This window comes from Chlorocebus sabaeus, chromosome 11 (genome assembly GCF_047675955.1).
Source record: "Chlorocebus sabaeus isolate Y175 chromosome 11, mChlSab1.0.hap1, whole genome shotgun sequence".
Classification (NCBI taxonomy): Eukaryota; Metazoa; Chordata; class Mammalia; order Primates; family Cercopithecidae; genus Chlorocebus; species Chlorocebus sabaeus.
The window spans coordinates 61,755,794-61,774,258 of record NC_132914.1 but is presented as its reverse complement, the minus strand read 5'-3'; the positions used below and the strand labels follow the sequence as shown (position 1 = coordinate 61,774,258).

Genomic DNA, 18,465 nt, shown 5'->3' with positions numbered 1-18,465 from the left:
GTCAGGCTGGTCTCGAACTCCCGGTCTTGTAATCCACCTGCCTCGGCTGGCGGTGGTCCCAAGTGCTGGGATTACCAGCGTGAGTCACCGTGCCCGGCACATTGTGATAATTTAATAATACAGATTTAAAATGGTTATTCCTTTGGTGGGATTTCCATTTTAGCAGGCATGAAAGCCAGCAGCTCCAGGAAAAAAGTTCTATTTGGAGAATTTTGTTGTAACAGTTTTACTGAGGTATGATTGACACACAATAAACTGTGCATATATGTTTTATCATATCTATCTCCCCATGAAACCATTACCACAATCAGTATGTATCACCCCCCTCGTCTCTACACTGTGCCCTGGAGACTTTTTTCAAGGCAGTAAACTGGGGCAATCGTTAGGTCTCACCTTGATTATTTCCCATCTACCAGGGCTCATTGTGTTTCATTGCCTGGTGTCTAGTGTCCTGAAGTCTATTTTTGCATATATTTTATCCAATTTTTGGTTGTTTCAGGTGGGAGGGTATATAGGGTCCCATCTTGGCTGGAGGCAGAAAAAAACTAGTAAAATTTTAGGTTTATACCCATATATAAAGAAGAGGATTTGGACTGGTGTTAGATCCTTCTGGGAGTCAGTGATGGTTCTGGAATTTCTATGAAAAAGATCTTTGGGGCAGCAATAGGGGAGGTTAGGGAATTCATTTACCTAGACTGTATGTCTATGTGGGGCAGATTGAAACTCTTTTTTCCTTAGCAAGCACAGATACATTGCTTTTATGTGGCATAGATATTTATTTGTACCGGCTCACTCAGGGGGAGACTATTGGAGATCCTAGGGAGTGGGGGCACTAAAGTCTCCCCTTCTTTTGGCTTTTGCCTTTGGGAGCCTGCTGTTTCAGGCCAACTCGTCAATTTCATTTCCAGATTATATTAATGAAGATAATCCCGAAGTTCAGAAGGACCTCGATTATCAAAGATTCATGTATGCGTACTATTCTGCCTTTTCTACAAAGACAAAACCACACACTTTTAGAAAACTTTCTTAACAAAGTTAAATATCCCATACAAGGTTAGTTAGAGAAGTCAATTGAATATGAGATCTCATTTGCCCCCAGCAGTCCTTCTGTGTAAAGTTTAAATAGACTGTAGGGGCTTGAATTTGCTTACCAGAAAGTTAGAATCTAGGATACTCATTGCTGCTGCTTCTTTTCTTCTTCTTCTTCTTTTATTTCTTTTTTGAGACAGGTTCTGACTGCCTAGGCTGGAGTACAGCGGTGAGATTATGGCTCACTAAAGCCTCGACCTCCTAGGTAGCTGGGATTACAGGCATGCGCCACTATGCCCAGCTCCACTGCTGCTGCTTAATGTGGTGTCACTGCTTTGAGATTAGTCTACACTCTTAATATATGCTGACTAGGCGATGTGAGGACTTAGCCTAGATCTTCTGGGGTGTGGAAATAAAGCTGACTTGGAATAATGGGAAAAGTCCATGTTTATTTCTATTTTGGCCATGTATAAGAATCTCCCAAGGGCTCATGGAGAGTACAGACTCCTAGACTCTACTCCAGGCTGTTGAATCCTCAGCTTTAGGGACAGGGTTCAGTTATCTGTTTTTGGTAGCTACCTAGATGATTCTGTTAGCTAGCTACCAAGGTTTGAGAATTGCTGGCCTAAATAATCTACAACGACATCAATCTTCCCCTGGAGTATTGGAACTCCTGAGTTCATAATATGTATCTAACTCACCCATCAACTTCTATCTCCACAGCTAAAACCCCACTATCATCTCTCATCTCTTCTGCAACATCTGTAACTACACCCTCCACCTCCATTCTCAGCAGCTACCTGCCTCTGCCTGAATCCATTATCCACCTTAAAGCCAAAATGATCTTTTCCAAATGTCCCTTTCTTGCTTAAAACCTTTCAGTGGTATTCCATGGCACAGCAAATAAACCTTTTACCACGTCTAGACATCCCTGCAAGACCTGGCCATTGCCTACCACTCCAGCTTGATCTCTTCTCTCACTCATCTCAATAGAGCACTGCAAACTCTTTCCAGCTCAGACCTTTGAATTTCTTACCCCTCTTAACATTGCTTTTCACATGGCTCACTCTTTCTCATCCTTCAGATCTTAGCTTAAATGTCTGCATCCCAGAGAGGTCTTGCTTGATCACCTAGTTTGAAGTATGCCACCCGTCAACACACACAGGTTTTCTTTATCAAACTGCTTTGTTGATTTCATTGCACTTTCATAAGTTATAACTACATGTGCATTGCTTATTGTCTGTCTTCCCACTAGAATGCAAGCTCCATGAGAGCTGGGACCTAGATATTCTTGTGCACTGATATATTCCTAGTGTTGGCCCAGTGCTTGGTACATACTAGGTGCTTAATATTTGTTGAATGAATAATCATATTCTTTACAACCTAGCCTGGCTTGCATAATATTGGCTTGCAGGAGTGTGATTTGCTCTAAATCCATGTAATAATAAACCATGTTTGGGCAGAGTTGATGTATTTCCAATATTGCCCTGAAGAATGTGACTTATGAGCTTCTCGGGGGAGGGCTCTGCCTTGTAGCAGGGCACTGAGTGAAATTCTCAACATGGTCTCTGTAATTGGAAGGATTGAGGGAGGGGCAGTTCTAGGAATAGGCAGCCACATGCTCCCAGACTGAAGTCTTCATTTCAGCATGTAATTCCCCACATTTCTAGGATACTTTGAGAGTTCCATTGTTTTCCTCCAAATTAGAAAAATAAAAGAGGTTTTTAGTTCATGTTTGCAGCTGAGCATGATGGCTCACGCCTTTAATACCAGCACTTTGGGAGGCCAAGGTGGGTACACTGTTTGAGCGCAGGAGTTCAAGACCGGCCTGAGCAACATGGAAAAACCCCATCTCTTAAAAAAAAAAAAAAAAAAAAGCAACAATTAGCTGGGCTGGTGGCATGTCCCTCTAGTCCAAGCTACTCACACCACTGCATTCCAGCCTGGGTGACAGAGTAAGATTCTGTCTTGGCAAGAAAAAAAAAAAAAGTAAATGTTTGCAGTAGTTGTTTTAGGTTACTGTGGAGGTTAAAACTCTGTTTAAAGTGACAGAAATGCATTTTAGGTTTAAAAAGGGAATTTATAGGAATTACTGGGTCAACTCATGAAATTCAGTATTCATTCAACAGATATATTTAGAAATGGAAATATATAAAGATATAGACATAGACATAGATCTATCTGTCAGTCTAATCTGGCATATTCGAATTGCTGGGCTCTGCATTCTATTTTAAAGGTATTAATACTCAGTAAAATTTAGAAATGGAATCCTGGGAACGTAGAAATGGTAAGAACGGAATTTAGACACAGCTGGAACTGGGGGCTTGAGTGTCCCAGGACTCGGTCCCTGTCTCCTTCTCTGATGTTTGTTTGTCAATTGCATCTTCTCTCCCTGAACACCACATCCTCCATGGGGCAGCAAACGAGTCACTGACTGTCTTAAATTCACATTTTACAGCTTCCACCCACCAGACAAAGGCTAACTCACCCACTTTCTTATAGTGAATTTTTAAATCCTGAAGAAAGTCTCTGATTGCCCAGCTTGAGTAAATGACACACTGCTGAAAAATATTCACCACAGCCGACAGATCAGGATCTTTAAAAACATGGCAGCTTCTGTGTGCTCTGTGTGTAGAGAAGTAGTTTCCAAACAAAGAGGGTGAAGAGGGAGCTGGGTCTACTGTCCCACAGTTTTCTAGCACTGTCATCTCCATAATTAAACGTTTGAGTCAGAAGCCTAAACAAAAGGTAGGGTGGGATAGAAAACACTAAGTAGAGGACTAAAGGACGTTATCATGTACAGAGATTTGAAGCACCTCCTAGGTGCCGTGTTTTAGGCCTAATGATGAGAAGCTGCAGGTCACAAGACGGATGTTTTTACCTTGGAACATCAGACTTACATAAGGTGTGTATGATTACTTTTCAGGGTAATAGTAAACAACGGGCCTTTAAACACCTCTCGCATATTCCTCTCTCATGGTAGATAAACATACAGGCTCTGGAGCTATACTGGCTGACTTCAAATCCTGACTCTGCCTTAAGCTAGCTATTTAATCTTTCCGGGCTTGACTCTTCTCATAGGTGGAAGGGCTCACAATAGTACCTATCCCACACGCATGACATGTAAGGGCTAAAGCATGTACATATAAGGTACTTAAACTCTGTGTGGCACATAGTGAGTCTGTATTATTATCAAACGTAGCTCTTTTGTTACTGCTGATGATCAGTAAGTCAATCACAGAATAATCACTATTCAGCATCCTCAGAATCTTTGATCAAGCCTGTGGGGGGCTTTCTTCTTTTTCTACTCTCACTAGTAATACTGTATTATTTAAAAAATAAAAATGCTGTTGTGCAGTAATATGCCATGAGGTACCATTCTTAATTTCTAAGAATTTCTTATACAATAGATTGTTCTAGTTCTATTATAGGACCAAGTCCTGTGTTTATGTAAATATACTATGTGTGTAAATGTATGAATCCAGGGTGTTCAGAAACTCAAGAGAAAAGATTCAAAGACTTCAATATTTGTTCTAAATCTTTATTTCTTGATATTTCTCAAAATAAACTGAAAATATTAGATAGATATATTCTCTCTCTCTTTTTTTTTCCAGATAGGGTCTCACTTTGTCACCCAGGCTGGAGTGCAGTGGCAAGATTTCAGCTCACTGCAGGCTCAACCTCCTGGGCTCAAGTGATCCTCCCACTGCAGTCCCCCAAGTAGCTGGGACTACAGGCGCACGCCACGATGCCCGGCTAATTTTTTGTGTTTTCTTTTTGAGGCAGAGTCTCGCCCTGTTACCCAGGCTGGAGTGCAGTGGTGCGATCTCATTGTAACCTCCACCTCCCAGGTTCAGTCGACTCTCATGCGTCAGCCTCCCAAGTAGCTGGGATTATAGGCATGTGGCACCACACCCAGCTAAGTTTTGTATTTTTAGTAGAGACAGGGTTTTGCCATGTTGGTCAGGCTGGTCTTGAACTCCTGGTCTCAAACAATCCGCCCACCTCAGCCTCCCAAAGTGCCAGGATTACAGGCATGAGTCACCATGCCCAGTGATATATTCTCTTACATATTAATATCATTTTCTCAGTTTATTACTGTTAACAAATATTTATAAAAATATTAAAAAAATTATTGAGCATTGAGATAGAATCAATATACTTTCTTCCTCTCCTCTTTACTCTCCTCCATCCTTTTATTCCTATCTTCTTTTCCTTTTTGCCCCTCCCTGCCTTCCGTTTATATACCTGTTTGAAAATTTTCACTGCATATATAGGAGCAGAATTGTTTGGTACATTCTATATAATAATCTGCTTGTTGTTTTTAGACATTCCGAATATCACCTCCCATTTTGTTAGCTACCTGTTAGCTTTATCTATGTGGTGTCTTTATTGAATATCATTTTAATTTTGATACTAATAAAATTAATCAAGAAGGTTTGATTCAGATGAAGTTGGAGTAAGCACACTTTCCTCCACTTTTGCCACTGAATGCAAGTAAAAATCCTGAATGGAATACATACAACAATTGATTGCAAAAATCAATCTTCTCCATAGAATTTAAGTAAGACCCAGAATCACATAATACTCAAAATGTCCCAGATGCAATAAAAATTGCTTGACATTTGGAGAGCTAGGGAAATTTCAACATTTTATGAAGGACAACAGATAATAATCCCAAGATGACACAGATGTTTGAAGTACAAAAGATTTTTTTTTTTTCTTTATTAATAGAAATGGGGCCTTGCTGTGTTGGCCAGGTTGGTCTTGAACTCCTGGGCCTCAAGTGATCCTCCCACCTCAGCCTCCCAAAGTGCTGGGATTACAGAAATAAGCCACCATACCTGGCCCAACCAAAGACTTTAAGGCAACTATTATAACCATGCTCCAAGAAATAATTATGAACCCCTTTGAAGCAAATGGAAAGACAGAAAGTCTCAGCAGAGAAATAGAAGACATAAAAAAGGGACCAAATGGAAAGTTTAGAATGAAAAACATACTGCAATAACTGAAATTTTAAAAATTCACTGAATGGCTCAATAGCTGGAATGAAGATGATAGAGGAAAGTCATTGAATTTGAAGATAGATGAATAGAAATTATCTAGCCCGAACAAAAGAGAATAAAGATTGAAGGAAAAGACAAACAGAATCTCAGGGGACTGTGTGACAGTATGAAAGATCTAGTATTCATGGCTTCAGAGTCTCGGAAGCAGAGGAGAAATAGTGCAGAAAAATAGCCAGGCACAATGGCTCATGCCTGTAATCCTAGCACTTTGGGAGGCCTAGGCAGGAGGATTGCTTGAGCCCAGGAGTTCAAAACCAGCGTGGGTAACATAGTGAGACTCTGTCTCTAAAAAAAAGTAATTAATTAATTAATTAAATGTAAAAAAATTAATGAAAAGAAAAAGTATTTGGAGGAATAATGACAGAAAATTCTCCAAATTTGGCAAAAGACATACACTTATAGGTTCAAGAAACTCAGTGAACCCCAAAAAAGATAAACTCAAAAAAATTCCACACCCAAACACATCATGATCAAACTGCTGAAAAAAAGGAAATTAAAAGATACTTAGAACTTAATGACAATACATATCAAAGTACATGCAATTGAGCTAAAGCAGACTTTAGAGATCTGCTCTAAAGCTATGTTTATAAATTTTACTGTATTCACCAAGAAATAAGAGAGGCTAAAAAATAAATGAGTTAAATATTCCACTTAAGAAACCGTAGGCTGGGGCAGGGTACAGTGGCTCACAGCTGTAATCCCAGCACTTTGGGAGGCTGAGACAAGGGGATTGCTTGAACCCAGGAGTTTGAGACCAGCCCTGGCAACATAGTGAGACCCATCTCTACAAAAAAGTTTTAAGTTTATAAAAATGAAAGAGAGATTTCAAGCTGGGAACAGAGGCTCATGCCTGCAACCCCAGCAATTTGGGAGACTGAGGCAGGAGGATCACTTGAGGACAGGAGTTTAAGTCCAGCCTGGGCAACGTAGTGAGACCCTCATCTCTACAAAACAAAGTAGTTTTCTACAATTGTAGCGGTTCTAATCTCATGGGAGAGAGAAGATAACTTAATGTAAAAGGATAAACTTTCCCCCAAAATGATTGAAATAAAAAAAAAGATAAACCATCAACTCAAGGCAATATAGGGTAATAGTAATAGCTTGCACATATTGTTTCCAGTTTTGCAAACTCATTGCATGTATCCTCACAGAAACCTTATGAGATGGGTGCTATTATTGTTTCTATTTTAAAATTAGGAAATGAAGTCCTAGGTCCACTAAGATGTCAAAGACAAAATAAGCATAGATTTGGTTTTATTTGTGATTCTAGAATTGGGAGAAATGGTCTGAAAAGCTGAGCAGAGGAGGTTGACTTTATAGGCAGAGAAAGGCTGAAGCAAGCTGAAAGGAGACAAAAATTGGATTACTTGTTTCAAAGCTACTGTTCTTAGAGGGTTAAAACAGAGGACACTACTTCATTATTGACTTAGGTTGACTGGAATCTGTTTTTCTGGAAAGCTGGTCAGTTTCCAAGTTCAGTTTGATTACTGGTACTAAGCACAAGGGACTCCCTTCTGTTTTGGTCTGTTCTGCTGGGGCCTCACGCAGGAGGCTAGTTGAAAACAATGGCCTCTCATAAACTTTGTTTAACAAAGGTCACATAACCATTAAGTGGCAGAGCCAGGATTGGAATTTAGGTCTCACCAAACTCTGCAACTTCTAAGCTTCCTTAATGTGTTTCCTCGTGCAGCAAAGTAAAGAAAGGTCATGGTCTGCTGGAGAGAATAGGGAAGGTAAAGGACACAGCATTGATTCTGAAAAAAGTGCTGATGCTATTGGGAAAATCAGAAGAGTATTAGCAGGAGGGGAATTAAAGAAAACACCATTAAAAAAATCTCAGGCCAGGCACAGTGGTGCAGGCCTGTAATCCCAGCGCTTTGGGAGATGGAGCTGGAGGTGGGCAGATCACTTGAGCCCAGGAGTTTGAGACCAACCTGGGCAACATAGTGACACCCCATCACTGCAAAAGAATACAAAAATTAGCTGGCCACAGTGGCACGAACCTGTAGTCCCAGCTACTCAGGAGGCTGAGGTGGGAGGATCACATGAGCCTGGGAGGTGGCAGTTACAGTGAGCCCAGGTCGTACCACAGTACTCCAGCCTGCGTGATAGAGTGAGACCCTGTCTCAAACAAACAAATAAACAAACAAAACCCCTCTCTTCGTATCCCTATTTGAATAGATTTTTGTTTGTAGGATCCATTAGCAATGTACAATTAAAGGACAATTAGGTTTCAAAACTAGCATGAAAAGTCCTTTCAGTGGAAATATCAGGGCTCCATGAAAGACAGGCACAATGCTTTCAATATACAAAGTGCTTCGTTATATGAAATAACATGTATTTCAGAAATACAGTTTATTTCTGAATACAGAAAAGTATACCAAAAGATTGCAGTATCATATCTCCTCTAGTCAATGGGTGATTACCAGCGAGGTGTAATGACTTCCTTGTTTTAACAAGCATTCCTTCTGTGAGAAAACATTTGTGTTCAGAGTCTTAAACTACCAGTTCTCTTTGTTGCTTACTGTGAAATTTTGCATGTCATGTTTAACACTAAATTCTACCTGACAGGGACCAGCAGGAGAGCAGTACACCGTCCAAGAACTCAACTCTCTGTCCTCGTCCAGGCGTCCAAAAACTGTCCCTTCATGGCCAAGGTGCCTTTCGACCCCTACCTTCCCCCTCCAGGAGGAGCTCTCAGTCTGCACCAGCAACTGGCAAGGCTGTCAGCAAGCCATCTTGCACAACAAACACAAAAGAACCTCAGGGACTTCCAGATCACAACAACTCCATAAGTGAAATTCCTTTCAAGTGCAGTGGGAACGGAAATGAGTTTTACTTAGGAAATTCCCTCCTAGATTCCCCTTCGCAGAGCGACTCAAATTTAGAGAAAAAGGAGTCAGAACTTCATTTGTATGTTATTTCCACAACCTCATCAATATTCCTGCACTTAAAAAGTTCATGGAACAATTATAATATAGTAAGTGTACCCCTAAGTAAACCTTGACCTGAAGTTTTATTTATTTTATTTTTTAGAGTAAACAAGCCCTCCTCCCTCCTTTACCTCCCGTTTTGGAAATTTAGCCTTGGAATTTAATAATATTTTGAAAAACAAAATGTACTGAACAATTAAGGAGATGATTTTATTTAGGTGATTGCAATAGGGAAAAATGCTCATTAATGAGCAGTTTCTGGACGGGCATGGTGGCTCATGCCTGTAATACCAGCACTTTGGGAGGCCGAGGTGGACGGATCACTTGACGTCAGAAGTTTGAGACCAGCCTGGCCAAGATGGTGAAACCCTGTCTCTAGTAAAAAATACAAAAATAAACTGAATGTGCTGGCGCGCGTCTGTAATCCCAGCTATTTGGGAGGTTGAGAATCACTTGAACTCGAGAGGCGAAGGTTGCAGTGAGCTGAGACTGCACTCCAGGGCAACAGACGGAGACTCTGTCTTAAAAAACAAAACAAAACAAAACAAACAAACAAAAAAACACCTGGGGTTTTGTAGAGGCAAGTAAGTAAGGTGAGTCAAGGAAGTCATGAAGAAGGAGGGAGACAGGTCTTATCTTGGAATATGTGTGAGCAGGTGGTCTTTTGCAGTTGCTGGGTGACAAAGACCTCAGGTAAGTTTCAACGTTGTCAGTATTGCTTAGCTGTGCTATTGAAAGTGGGTTGATGGGGGAGACCTTGTTATAGGATCAGATAAATTTATCTAGAGATCACTAGGCTGAGTCCTTATTTTATAAACGAGGTAACTGAAACACAAACTTTTTTTTTTTTCTTTTTTTTTTGAGATAGAGTTTTGGTCTTGTTGCCCAGGCTGGAGTACAGTGGTGTGATCTCGGCTCACTGCAGCTTCTACCTCCCAGGTTCAACTGATTCTCCTGCCTCAGCCTCCTGAGTAGCTGGGATGATAGGTGCCCACCACCAAGCCTAATTTTTGTATTTTTGGTAGAGAAGGGATTTTGCCATGTTGGTCAGGCTGGTCTCGAACTCCTGACCTCAGGTGATCCACCTGCCTTGGCTTCCCAAAGTGCTGTGATTACAGGCGTGAGCTACCACGCCTGGCCGAAACACAACATTTTAAAGTAATTTAGTCAAGATTATATAACTTTAGGGACAGAGTCAGAACTCCCATTTAGGGACCTTTTTATTAGAATCGATTTAAAAAATAAGTAATTATTAAAAGAGTAATAGAATCCCTTTATCTTCAGTAGTATATACTTTTTATTATTAATCCTTCAATATAATAATAATAATAATAAAGGGCTGTTTCAGTCAGAAGAAACTAGGAAGCCAGGGTTTTATAAATGGCTAAAATTATGAAAGATTACAAGACAATCCTTAATTTTTTTCTTATACCACTGTTTGGAAGGCTTCAAATATTTAAAATTCCTTTCTAAATTTTTAGGCTGCTTTCTTCAAATTAAAAATGTAAACAAATTACAAATAGAGGAAAACTCTGGTCTATTAAAAAAAGATCTCATATATTCTAATGGAAAAATGAAAACTTAACTGACTTTAAAAGATCTATGTGAATACTTCAAAATAACTGTTTATGCTTCCCTGAATTGCCCAGCTTCAGGTTTTAGCACTACTTTTAAATTACGTAGCAGACACATGGTTGGAGCACTCAGGCTGGCGAACTCATCACCTTCTAAGCTATAAATAGTCTTTGCAATAATAAATGCAGTAACAATAACTAATATCTATTGTTAATTTCCTACTCCATAATAACAATAGAATGGAGCCTGATGCTTCATGGATATTAACTTGTTTAATTTTTACAACAACCCTATGAGGTAGGACTGTTATTCTCAATTTATAGATGAGGAAGTTGAAGCACAGAGAAATTAAATGATATATGCAAAGCCACATAGCTAGTGTAGAGCTGGGATTTGAATCTAGGTAGTCCGATTTTTTTTTTCTATGACCATTGAAATAAATGTGGGTGGAGGAAGACTATCTTTATGAGTTGATAGATACTCTCATTGAAAATAACGTTCTCTTAGCCAGGTGTGGTGGCATGCACCTACAGTACTAGTTACTCCAGAGGCTGAGACAGGAGGATCGTTTGAGCCCAGGAGTTAGAAGCTCTGCTGCACAGTACTGCACACCAGCCTGGGCAATAAGCAAGACCCCATCTTTAAAATAAAAAGTAAGGCCAGGCGTGGTGCCTTATGCGTATAATCCCAGCACTTTGGGAGGCTGAAGCAGGTGGATTGCCTGAGCTCAGGAATTCGAGACCAGCCTGGACAACATGGTGAAATCCCATCTCTACAAAAAATACTAAAAATTAGCCAGGCATGTGGTGTGCATGTACTTGGGAGGCTGAGAGGAGGATTACTTGAGCCTGGGAGGTGGACGTTGTAGTGAGCCAAGATTGTGCCACTTGCACTCCCGCCTGTGTAACAGAGTGAGACTGTCTGAAAAAATATATATAAAATAAAATGTAAAAAAATAAAATAAGTTAAAAAATTACAATAATGTTCTACTTCTTCCTTGAAAGATGGAAAATGAATAACCAAATATTTCACATGTAAGTGAGAAATCAAGTTAGAACTCATTCTACTAACAATAAGCTTCTAGTTCAATATAAACACTTTTTTTCTTTTTTTTTTTTGAGATGGAGTTTCGCTGTTGTTGCCCAGGCTGGAGTGCAGTGGCATGATCTTGGCTCACTGCAACCTCTGCCTCCTGGGTTCAAGTGATTCTCCTGCCTCAGCCTCCCGAGTAGCTGGGATTACAGGCACGCACCACCATGCCCGGCTAATTTTTGTATTTTAGTAGAGACAGGGTTTCGCCATGTTGACCAGGCTGGTCCTGAACTCCTGACCTCAGGTGATCTGCCTGCCTCGGCCTCCTAAAGTGCTAGGATTACAGGGGTGAGCCACTGTGCCCAGCCACATTAGACATTTTAACTTTCCCTGTACTTTTACATAAAATTAACCCAAACCATCTAATTAGAAATTACCAGCACTCATCCTGATTTTAAAGATTTCCAAAGAGCTGAGCCTCCTTCCATAATCCATTTTATCTGTAACATTCACCAAAAATAGTTACACCTGGGTTGTTAAGCGCCTTAAATTTTGTAAAGATGAAATGTGGTAATTTGCCTTGTATACATTGTGAAGATAGCTGCTACAAAGCTAAATATGGGATACCCCAAATTAAAATTCTGGATTTAAAGAAAACATAAATATTTGGAGAGGGAAGAAAGGCTGCTTTAAAAAAAAAAAAAAAAAAGAAGAAAAAAAAAGTAGAACAATGACAAAAGTAGTAAGAAAAAGCACATATCTCCCCTGCCACCATCCACCCAATACACCACTCTGATATTAAGCACAAGACAGGTTGGGTGGCTGAGGTGGGCGGATCACCTGAGGTCAGGATTTTGAGACCAGCCTGGCCGACATGGTGAAACCCTGTCTCTACTAATAATACAAAAATTAGCTGACCGTGGTGGTGGGCGCCAGTAATCCCAGTTACTCAGGAAACTGAGGCAGGAGAATTGCTTGAACCTGGGAGGTGGAGGTTGCAGTTAGCCAAGATCGTGCCATTGCACTCCAGCCTGGGCAACAAGAGCGAAACTCCATCTCAAAAAAAAAAAAAAGCTTGTCTGCAATGTCAAATCAGCAACATTTCAGAAATTCCTCTGACATGTCTTAAACTTCAACATAAATAAAAGATTATTTAGAGAAATTGCTGAACACTGTATGTCTATTTTGAGGACCCAGAATAAATGAGAAATGGCAACACTAAAGATTTAAGGAAGAATAACTCCATTCATAAGGAAATAGTTAACAAAAGTGTTGTATATCTATGCTATGGAATACTAAATAATCATTAAAAGGATTGATATTGGTTGGATGCAGTGGCTCATGCCTGTAATCCTAGCACTTTGGGAGGCTCAGAAGGGAGGATCGCTTGAAGCTAGGAGTTCAAGACCAGCCTGGTCAACATAGCAAGACCCCATCCCAACTAAAAAATAAAAAGTAAAAAATTGGCCTGGCGTGGTAGAACATGTCTGTAGTCCTAGCTCTTCAGGAGGCTGAGGCAGGAGGACTGCTTGAGCTCAGGAGTTTGAGGCTGCAGTGAGGTATGATCATGCCACTCTACTGCAACCTGGGTGACAGAGTGAGACCTTGTCTCCTTAAAAAAAAAAAAAAATTGAAGTAAATCGGTAAATCTTTTTTTTTTTTTTTTTTTTTTTGAGATGGAGTTTCGCTCTTGTTGCCCAGGCTGGAGTGCAATAGTGTGATCTCGGCTCACCGCAACCTCTGCCTCCCAGGTTCAAGCAATTCTCCTGCCTCAGCCTCCTGAGTAGCTGGGATTACAGGCATGCGCCACCATTCCCAGCTAATTTTTGTATTATTAGTAGAGACAGGGTTTCACCATGTTGGCCATGCTGGTCTCGAATTCCTGACCTCATGATCCACCCACCTCGGCCTCCCAAAGTGCTGGGATTACAAGCGTGAGCCACTGCGCCAGGCCATAAATTGGTAAATCTATATACACAGACATGAAAAACCATCCACCATATATTAAGTTAAATCAAGTTCCAGATTAATATCTGTGATATAATTTAGGATTAAATATAGATTAAAAATATATAAATACTATAAATTTATGTGTTTATAATTCATATGTCTTTATATGCCTGGAAGGACCTAAACCAAACAGATGATAGATACTTTAAAAAATGTTAGACACAAAGTCTTGCTCTGTTGCCCAGGCTGGAGTGTAGTGGCACAATCATAACTCACTGCAGCTTCCAGCTCCTGGACTCATGCGATCCACCTGCTTCAGCCTCCAAAGTAGCTGAGATTACAGGTGCGAGCCATGGCACCTGGCTCCATGATCAGACACGTTGCATAGTGGGATGGAAGGGGTAGGGAAAAACAGAGAACGTTTATCCTTTACTTTATCTAAACTGTGTGATTTTGATAAATGATTTCATTTTATAATAAGCAAGTGTTATATTTAAAACTTTTAAAAAATTAGATAAGAAAAAATTCCCTGTGGTATTGTGAAACACTTGAATGACCTCTATAAACAAATCGTGTACTATAGGAGGGCTTAAAGAATAGATATATAATATTGACTAAAGGTAGGGGGAATCGATCTTCAGTAAATAAAAATTCTAACAATTTCTACTTTTTCCTTTTTCAGAAAGCTACCCTTTTACAAGATCCCTTCTATGCTAGTAAGTTCAGTCCCGCTATTGGAAGTCAAAAGCCATATAGGTAAGAAGTGATGATGTATGATAAAGTTCCATGGGGGATTTTTCTCTCCTCTTTGCCCCTCCTTTTTTTGAGACTGAGTCTCGCTGTTTCCCAGGCTGGAGTGCAGTGGCGTAATCTTGGCTCACTGTAACCTCCACTTCCTGGGCTCAAGAGATTCTCCTGCCTCAGTCTCCTGAGTAGCTAGGACTCCAGGTGCCCGCCACCAAACCCGGCTAATTTTTGTATTTTTTAGTGGAGACAGGAGTTTTGCCATGTTGGCCAGGTCGGTTAGATTGGTCTGATCTCAGGTGGTCCTCCTGCCTTGTCTTCCCAAAGTGCTGGGATTACATGTGTGAGCCACCGCGCCCGACCCTCTTTGCCACCCCTAACTCTGTGTTGTATGTGCGGCTATCACAATTATATCTCTACCTCATCTGCCTGCCCTGACAGTTAAGTCCGCAAACACAAGTATACACTGGACATCTTCTGTATGTCTCATAAGAACCTTAAAGTCAATATATTCAAAAGAGAACTCAGCATCTTCCCTCTGGAACCTGACTTTCCTCTTGTGTTTCCTAACACAGGGAATGATGTCATTATCCCCAGATCACCTAAGCCAGAGTCCTTGAAGTCACCCTTGCCTCCTCTCTCCCCTTCACCTTTTCTGGAATCCAGCCACTCACCGCATGCCTTATTTATTGCTCCTTTACTATCTCTGGATAACGTCCACTTCTTTCCATGGCCACTCGCTCAGGCCCAGTTATCTCAGTTCTGGGCTCCTACGTTGTTTTCCTAGCTGGTCTGTCTGCCTTCACTCTTGCTCCTCTTCAGCCCATTCTCCATTACAACAGAGGAATCTTTCTGAAGCACAAATCTGATCATGTAACTCCTCCCAGGAAGCCTTTGAATGGCTTCCCATTGCCCTTAAGTGAAAGTCTAAACAGTGTACAAAAAATATGTATGACATCTCTTTTTATGTTTCTGTCCTCAACTGTTGTAACCATCCTCACTCTTGCCCTAAGCTCCTGCTCCAAATGAACTTCTCACAATTTTCAGGAAGCTCCCTGTTCTCTTCCCTCTGGAGCCTATCATGATGGCACCTCTTCTGGAACACCACTGTACTCTTCTTCCTCTTCCTGAATAACTTCAGCTCATCGAGTCTCAGCTTATTGATCATTTTCTCTGAAAATCTTTCTTGACACTCCAGAACATAATGCCCTATGTTCACACATTTTTTTCTTTCTGTTTTTTTTTTTTTTTTTTTTTTTTTTTTGGAGACAAAGTCTTGCTCTGTTTCCCAGGCTGGAGTGCAGTGGCGCAATCTCGGCTCACTGTAAGCTCCGCCTCCCGGGTTCAAGCAATTCTGCATCAGCCTCCCGAGTAGCTGGGATTACAGGCACCCACCACCATGCCTAGCTAATTTTTTTATTTTTAGTAGAGACTGGGTTTCACCATGTTGGCCAGGCTGGTCTCAAACTCCTGACCTCATGATCCTCTCTCTTCAGCTCCCAAAGTGCTGGGATTACAGAGTTGAGCCACCACGCCTGGCTTGCTCACACATCTTGTAGTACTTACCAGTCTGCATTATGATGGCCTGTTTCATTATTTGCTGCCCTGTTATGCAATACATTCCTTAAGGGCAGGGACCCTGGAATGAATGGATAAATAAGATAAGATAGAGACTACTGATCGTAAGTAGTCTCTAGTACTTATGAGAACAGAGCATAAAAGGCCCTATATGCAAGGCTAAGGAGTTTGAATTGTATCCAGACTTCAGAGTTCTACTATATTCTTATCACAGGTTGGCTGTATATGGTAGTAGTTACTAGTGATGTGACTCTCTCTTCCATTAGATTGTGAACCCCTAGAAGGCAAAGACTATGCCTTATTACTCTTGGTCTTTTTCTTACTTAAAACAGTGCTTTGCACACAGTAAGCACTCAGTGAATTGACAGTGTTAGCAATTTTGATATCATGTAAGTCATGATATTGAGCTGATATTGGAGAGTCATGTAAATGAGCTAAGTTAATTTTAAAAGATGCATATTCATTCCCCACTCAAAGGGACCAACGTTCCTTAGAGGCATGGCTGATTCTAGGTCTGGGGCAGGACATACGCAAAATGAATCTGAAACAGTTTATTCCAGAAAGCAAGGACAGGGCCCTAAGTAAAGGGCACAGGAACCCACATGAAGGAGCTCCCAGTAACCAAAGATGGGACAACTTGAGCATCAGAAAAAAATAAGAAATGAGGCCGGGTACAATAGTTCACACCTGTAATCCTCGCACTTTGGGAGGCCGAAGTGGGTAGATCACCTGAGGTCAGGAGTTCGAGACCAGCCTGGCCAACATGGCAAAACTCCATCTCTACTAAAAATACAATTAGCTGGGCGTGATGGCGGGCGCCTGTAATCTCAGCTACTTGGGAGGCTGAGGCAGGAGAATCACCTGAACCTGGGGGGTGGAGGTTGCAGTGAGCCGAGATCACGCCACTTCACTCTAGCCTGGGTGAAAGAGCAAAATATAAGAAGAAGAAGAAAAAAATAAGAAATGAGATGATTGAAACATAATGAATATATAAAAATTCAGAAGTGTATAACGATGCATGATAGAGAGAGGGCCCTCCCTCCCTACCTCCAAGGAAATAAAACACATGGAACATTAGAAAAAAATAGGGCACCAATTCATTACTCTGCAAATCATCAAACAAATGGAAAAAATATAATATACTCTTCCTTTCCTCCATGAACCATATCCAGTTCAGGATAACCAAGTAGCCCTAGGTGATGAGTGCAAATTTCATTTTACAGAATTCCAGCTAATAAATGCAGAAGGCTTAACAGAATTAGAAAATTACAATTTTTTAGCCTGTAATGAAATGACAGATTCATTTAACTATCTTCAGTGGATGAAACCATTAGACAGAAAGGTGAAATGGGGCCAGGTACGGTGGCTCATGCCTATAATCCCAGCACTTTGGGAGACCAAAATGGGAGGATTGCTTGAGCTCAGGAGTTTGAGACCAGCCTAAGCAACAAAAAAATTTAAAAATGCTGGGTGTGCCTGTGGTCCCAGCTACTTGGGAGGCTGAGGTAGGAGGACCACTTGAGCCCAGGAGATGGAGGCTGTAATAAGCTGTGATTGCACCGCTGCACTCCAGCCTGAGTGACAGAGAGAGACTGTCTCTAACAGAAAAAGAGATTAAAAAAACGACAAAAAAAAGGGTGAAAGGAAACTTCAAAATGGAGGGATCATGTTGTAAATAACTAAAGCCATTGTCTTAGTATCACTTCAGTGAGACAGCCAGACTTTGTGTGCCTCATTATTTGATGTGATATAAAATACACAGCACCACCTATGAAGTATTTTTGTTAAAACAATTAAACCTGAATCTGACTTAAAAGTGTGAGTATGATAAGCCAGGTGCAGTGGCTCACACCTATAATCCCAGCACTTTCGGAGGCCAAGGAGGGAGGATCACTTGAGGCCAGGAGTTTGAGATAAGCCTGGCTAATATGGCAAAACCCTGTCCCTACTAAAGATACAAAAATTAGCCAGGTTTGGTGGCACATGCCTGTAATCCCAGCTACTCGGGAGGCTGAGGTATGAGAATCCCTTAAACCCGGGAGGCAGCGGCTGCAGTGAGCTGAGATGGCGCCACTGCACTACAGCCTGGGCAACAGAGTGAGACTCCATCTCAAAAACAAGCAAACAAACAAACAAACAGTGTGAGTATGCTAGTCTTAAAAAGGAAGGAAATTCTACTACTACCACATGGATGAACCTTGAAGACATCAGGCTAGAAATAAGCCAGATACAAAAGGGCAAATATATGATTTCACTTATGTGAGGTACTTAAAATAGGCAAATTTGTAGAGACAGAAAATGGAATAGAGATCTCCAGGGGCTGGGGAGAGTGGTGAAGGGAGAGTTATTGTTTAATGGGTATAGAATTTCTGTTTGGAAAGATGAAAAAGTTCTGGAAATGGATAGTGGTGATACTTGTAGAACATTGTGAATGCACTCAATGCCACCAAATTGTACACCTAAAAATGGACATGATGGGAAACTTTGTTATATATATTTTAGTTCAAATTTTTAAAAAGTATATACGTGTGTTTGTATGTGTATGTAAAAGAATAGAT

The 18,465-nt window shown here is 40.8% G+C and overlaps 1 protein-coding gene across 1 annotated transcript in view; it reads left to right on the top strand.

The window, feature by feature from the left end:
- Positions 1–18,465, top strand: part of C11H12orf56 (chromosome 11 C12orf56 homolog) — a 115,892-nt gene that overhangs the window by 59,956 nt on the left and 37,471 nt on the right. Inside the window, exons 4-5 of the mRNA XM_037996845.2 lie at positions 8,667–9,075; positions 14,268–14,341. Coding sequence (XP_037852773.1) covers positions 8,667–9,075; positions 14,268–14,341 — 483 coding nt within the window. The remainder of the gene's footprint in view (positions 1–8,666; positions 9,076–14,267; positions 14,342–18,465) is intronic.